General features: G+C 41.3%; 1 protein-coding gene across 2 annotated transcripts in view; it reads right to left on the bottom strand.

The window, feature by feature from the left end:
• Positions 1 to 2,067: 2,067 nt before the first annotated feature.
• Positions 2,068 to 4,930, bottom strand: part of HNRNPLL (heterogeneous nuclear ribonucleoprotein L like) — a 30,405-nt gene continuing 27,542 nt past the window's right edge. For both annotated transcript variants that reach the window (XM_006755915.2, XM_006755916.2), the window contains one exon: positions 2,068 to 2,166. In XM_006755915.2, coding sequence (XP_006755978.2) covers positions 2,083 to 2,166 — 84 coding nt within the window. In that variant the 3' untranslated portion in view covers positions 2,068 to 2,082. The remainder of the gene's footprint in view (positions 2,167 to 4,930) is intronic.

The following is a 4,930-nucleotide window of genomic DNA, read 5'->3' on the forward strand; positions in this document are numbered from 1 at the left end:
GAAAGCCAGCCCCTTTTGAGCCAGAATTTGTAAACGTCTCAAAGAGCTCAAACACATAAGCCAGAGCCTTGGTCTTAGATCCGCTTCTGCCATTATGTCACTGGGTAAGCTCAAGTGATTACGTAAATCTCATCTGGTAAATGGTTTTTTAAAACCCTGCGGAGCTGGCTGAATCCCTAGCACCTTGACCACATTTTACAAACCGCAGGTCGGAGTATGTTAGACCAAACATCCCTATTCTGTTTCTAAAAGCAGGAGGCCTTCCAGGGGGTGTGGAGTGAATGTGGGTGTAATGGTGCTTCTGGGACCTATGACTGTTTGTGGCCACCATCACAGCAGACTATTACCAACAGGGCTGTCCCAGAAAGCCCGCCACAAGGGATGAATTTTTAGAATCAGGTCATAAATTTCAATTTTAAAATACCACCTGTTGGGACTTTGATAGGGATTGCATTAAATCTACAGATCAATTTGGGGAGAATTGGTATTTTAACTGTATTGAGTTTTCTGACCCGTGAATAAGATGCCTCTCAACTTATTTAGGTCTTTAATTTGTCAACATTTTGCATTTTCAGTGTTCAGGTCTTACACATCTTTTGTTAGGTTTGTTCCCTAAATAGTTCATATTTTTATGCTATTGTAAGTGGTACCTTAAATATTTTCAGTTTCTGATTGTTAGTACTCAGTGACTTTTTAATGTTTATTTTTATTTCTTAATTTCTTAAGAGTTCTTTATGTTTCTGTTTTTTGTTTAAAAGTATCCCATACTTGTTTTTCTCATGCTAAGAATGTGAACTTTTTTTCCTTCTGCTCCCTGAATAGTCTGCTTTCTCCAGGTTTTTAATTTTGGGGGAGGTCTTTACCTCTCATGGCAGTCCATTCATCAAGAGGGAGACACTAAAAAGCCAACCAGAAGCTCTGCATGCATGGGCGAGGTTGGTTCACTAATAGCCCTCTCTGCAGGGTAACTGCCCATTTCACAAGAAACCCTCAGTGTCAGAATCTAGTATCTTTGCCTTAGGCTAGACAGGCTCTCCAAAGAATCATCCAGTTGGCCCAGAGAGCCTAGTTCAAAGTCCACAACAATTATCAAGAAGCCAAACAATTCTGAATTACCAACTGGTAACCATAAGTGGTAATTCTTAATGTTTCATCCCATCCAATGAGGCTGCATTATTCCATTTTTGGAAAAATAAACTATTGTCTGGCTGGCGTATGACTCAGTGGTTAAGCACTGGCCTATAAACCAGGAGATCATAATTTGATTCCAGGTCAGGCCACATGCCAGGGTTGCAGGCTCAATCACCAATGGGGGGCGTGCAGGAGGTAGCCAATCAATTATTGTCATCATTGATGTTTCTTTTTTAAAAAAAATATATTTTATTGATTTTTAAAGAGAGGAAGGGAGAGGGATAGAGAGTTAGAAACATCAATGAGAGAGACATCGATCAGCTGCCTCCTGCACACCCCTCACTGGGGATGTGCCCGCAACCAAGGTACATGCCCTTCACCGGAATCGAACCTGGGACCCTTCAGTCCGCAGGCCGACACTCCATCCACTGAGCCAAAGCGGTTAGGGCATCACTGATGTTTCTATCTCTCCTTCTCCCTTCTCTGAAATCAATAAAACTATATTTTAAAATTAGAAAAAAAAAGAAAAACAGAGTATTTAGTGATGTGTGTTTAGGTTGTGTGCTTTGAATCTCTCCTCCTGTCTCATCTTTCCTTCGCTGCAGACAGGAAAGTTGTTCACTTTTGAAGACTCATGTGATAAACTGGACCCACTGGGATCATCTAGGCCAGCGGTTCTCAACCTGTGGGTCGAGACCCCTTTGGCGGTCGCCTAAGACCATCCTGCATATCAGATATTTACATTACGATTCGTAACAGTAGCAACATTACAGATATGAAGTAGCAATGAAAATAATTTTATGGTTGGGTCACATGAGGAACTGTATTTAAAGGGCCAGAAGATTGAGAACCACTGACTAGGCAAACCTCCCCACCTAAAGGTCAGAACGTTTAATGACATCTGCAAAATTCCTCCCAGCATGAAGGTTACATATTCACAGGTCCCAGGCATTAGGAAGTGGCTGTCTTGGGGGCTGGGAGCCATAGCAGTGTGAGTGTGTGTGTGTGTGCTTTGGAACCCTCAGGGTTGGAATCCTGCTTCTACCTCTTAATGGCTGAGCAATCTTGGGCAGGTTAAATTTCCCATCTTTATAATGATGGTATCTACCTCATCTTTCAGAGAATTACATCACATGTATATTTAGCAGGATGCCTACCATACATAAATGCTCAGTACATGTTAGCTATTAATGTTAAATATTAAATGAGGAACCTTTTCTTATCTCAGTTAAATTTCATCTGATTGTCCAAAACCTACCAAGATAGTTTTTAATCTTGATTCTGTGGCCTTCAGCATTATAACTTCCTATGAGATCTGCGTTCTCTTCCCTTTGATAAGCATGCTGGTTCATCTTAGTCACAAAGACACGGTCAAGCTGCAGCCTTGGTACCAAGGAATGCAACCCTCGTCTGTGAAAACAATTTCATGTGGGAGACCCTAACTCTATGGGTGAAGTGTTGAACGGGGGGAAAAAAATACAAAGGCTTTGCCCTAGATGGTTTGGCTCAGTGGATAGAGCATCAGCCCATGTGGACTTAAGAGTCCTGGGTTCAATTCCAGTCAAGGGCACATGAATTACCAACTGATAAACCTAAGTGGTAGCCTTGATGTTTCATCCCATCCAATGAAGCTGCGGGGGGGCGGGGGGGGGCGGTCAGGAAGCAGCCAAAACCTTGGGCCTTTAATGACAAAACAGCTACTTCATTAGAATAAACTAAAAAAACACCCTGACCAGGTATAATATTGCTCTTGACTTCTCTTAGTATTTATTTCTGGAAGAAAAAAACAAAACAAAACCAGAAATTATAACCAAATTACCAAATCAACTCAAACATTTCAAGGTTGTCTAGAAGCTTTAGCCTACGTGATTACTGCCACACAAAGGAGTGATGTACGTTTCCAGGTCAGGAACTGCCACTCATCCAATGCTTCTATTCATTCAGTTATCAGTTCTGTGATTTACATAAAAGGATTTAAGTTATATAATAGAACTGAGTATATATACACTTTCTGCTCTTGAAAATAAAGGAGTCATTAACAAATCTACAGAGAATGTTTTCAGTTATAGAAAAGGGTCCAGAAGTATTTCACCTGGTTCAACTTCATGGTGGCATTGATGAAAGAATAAGATGGGTCACTGGCCTAAGACTGACAAAAAACCATTACAGGTTTAAAGATAGGGAGGCCCTCTGTCAAACAATTCTCAATGCTTTCATGTGATTGATTGTATATTAGCACGTGAGTCAAAGGTGAAATGTAGGCTATTATGGATTCTTAAAATATATAGTTATGGCTTGTCACTGAAAAGGGAACTCTGAAGACAGGTGCATTGAGCATGAAATGTCAAACTAGCCTGTGCTCCTGGTGGTTTCAGTGTGCTGTCGAAATTAAGGTGCCTTTAGTTCTACCCTTTTCTGTATCATTTTTCTCTCCCAGCTAAGTTCTCTCACATAGCAGAACGGCCATAGCAGTCACAGGCCTACCTCACACAGGCAGACCACACTCCTCGGGGAAAGCATCTACTCACCATTTTCAACAAATCCTGCTTCCCTGCCTTTGAATCAACCTAGTTTTACCCGATCAACCCAGAACCAAATTACCTTGTTTAAAGCAATAGTTCCCAAGCCAGAAAACCTGACACCCTTTTATTATGCTGAAATAATATTCCTAGATAGGTATAATATCAGCCTACTTACACACACACACACACACACACACACACAGGAAACAAAAACTACAATAAAACCGTAACTTGACATAAAGGAGAAATAAAACAATAAATCCACATTGTGATACGTAAATGCTCAGGAATGGCTATAATATTAGACATAAAGAAATGAATGTAACTGCTACAAATGAAAACTGACCTTGATGTGTTGTAATATTAACTCAAATCCCTGACATGTAGTAATATTAACTCAAATACCACTTTGATGATGTCGTTTTCCAAAATGGTGAAGAACTCTTTGAAATATTCTAAACAAAACAATCATCTTTACTTGATTCACAAAGTAGTCGCATTCCTAGAAAATTCAGGGTATAATACACAAAAATACTTTGTCTTTATATACACATTCTAGGATATGATAACATCTGATGGGATACTGGAAAGTCATGTAGGACACAGCACAATTCTTTCTGGTCCCTGCCCATCAAATATTTATAATATCCTCCAAACTGGGGGAAAAAGTAACCCTAATAAACTGTCAAAATGTCCCCAAGAGGGGCAGTACAAGACTAAGTCCAGGAATGGAGGGTGGCGAGGCAACAATATCCACCACTTCTAACTTCCTCATTCATAAATTAAAACTAAGAGAATTTCAAGTGCTCCCTCAAATAAAGGCCTTCATATTGAAGATGTTTTAATTAGTCAAGCAAAGTCCACTATATTTGTTCAAATTCAAAGCATGTTACAATTGAGATGGCTAGGAGGGTGATCAGGTTTCAATGAACCCTTGAATCCGTTTGGTGGAAATGCTAGGTTCCAGGAAAAAGCAATGACCTTGAAAAAGCCGCTTACAGGCTGGCACCATTTTGGGGCTCAGTCCATCTGGTTTCAAGATGATCTAATCTATATATATCTATACTAGAGGCCCGGTGCACAAAAATTTGTGCACTCGGGGGGGATGGGAGGTCCCTCAGCCCAGCCTGTGCCCTCTCGCAGTCTGGGACACCTCGGGAGATAACACCCTGCTGGCTTAGGCCTGCCCCCGGGTGGCAGAGGGCAGGCCCAATCCCTAGGTGCAGCCCCTGGTCAGGCTCAGAGCAGGGCCGATTGGGGAGTTGGGGCACTGCCCC

Source organism: Myotis davidii, unplaced genomic scaffold, assembly GCF_000327345.1.
Source record: "Myotis davidii unplaced genomic scaffold, ASM32734v1 scaffold151, whole genome shotgun sequence".
NCBI classification, from domain to species: domain Eukaryota; kingdom Metazoa; phylum Chordata; class Mammalia; order Chiroptera; family Vespertilionidae; genus Myotis; species Myotis davidii.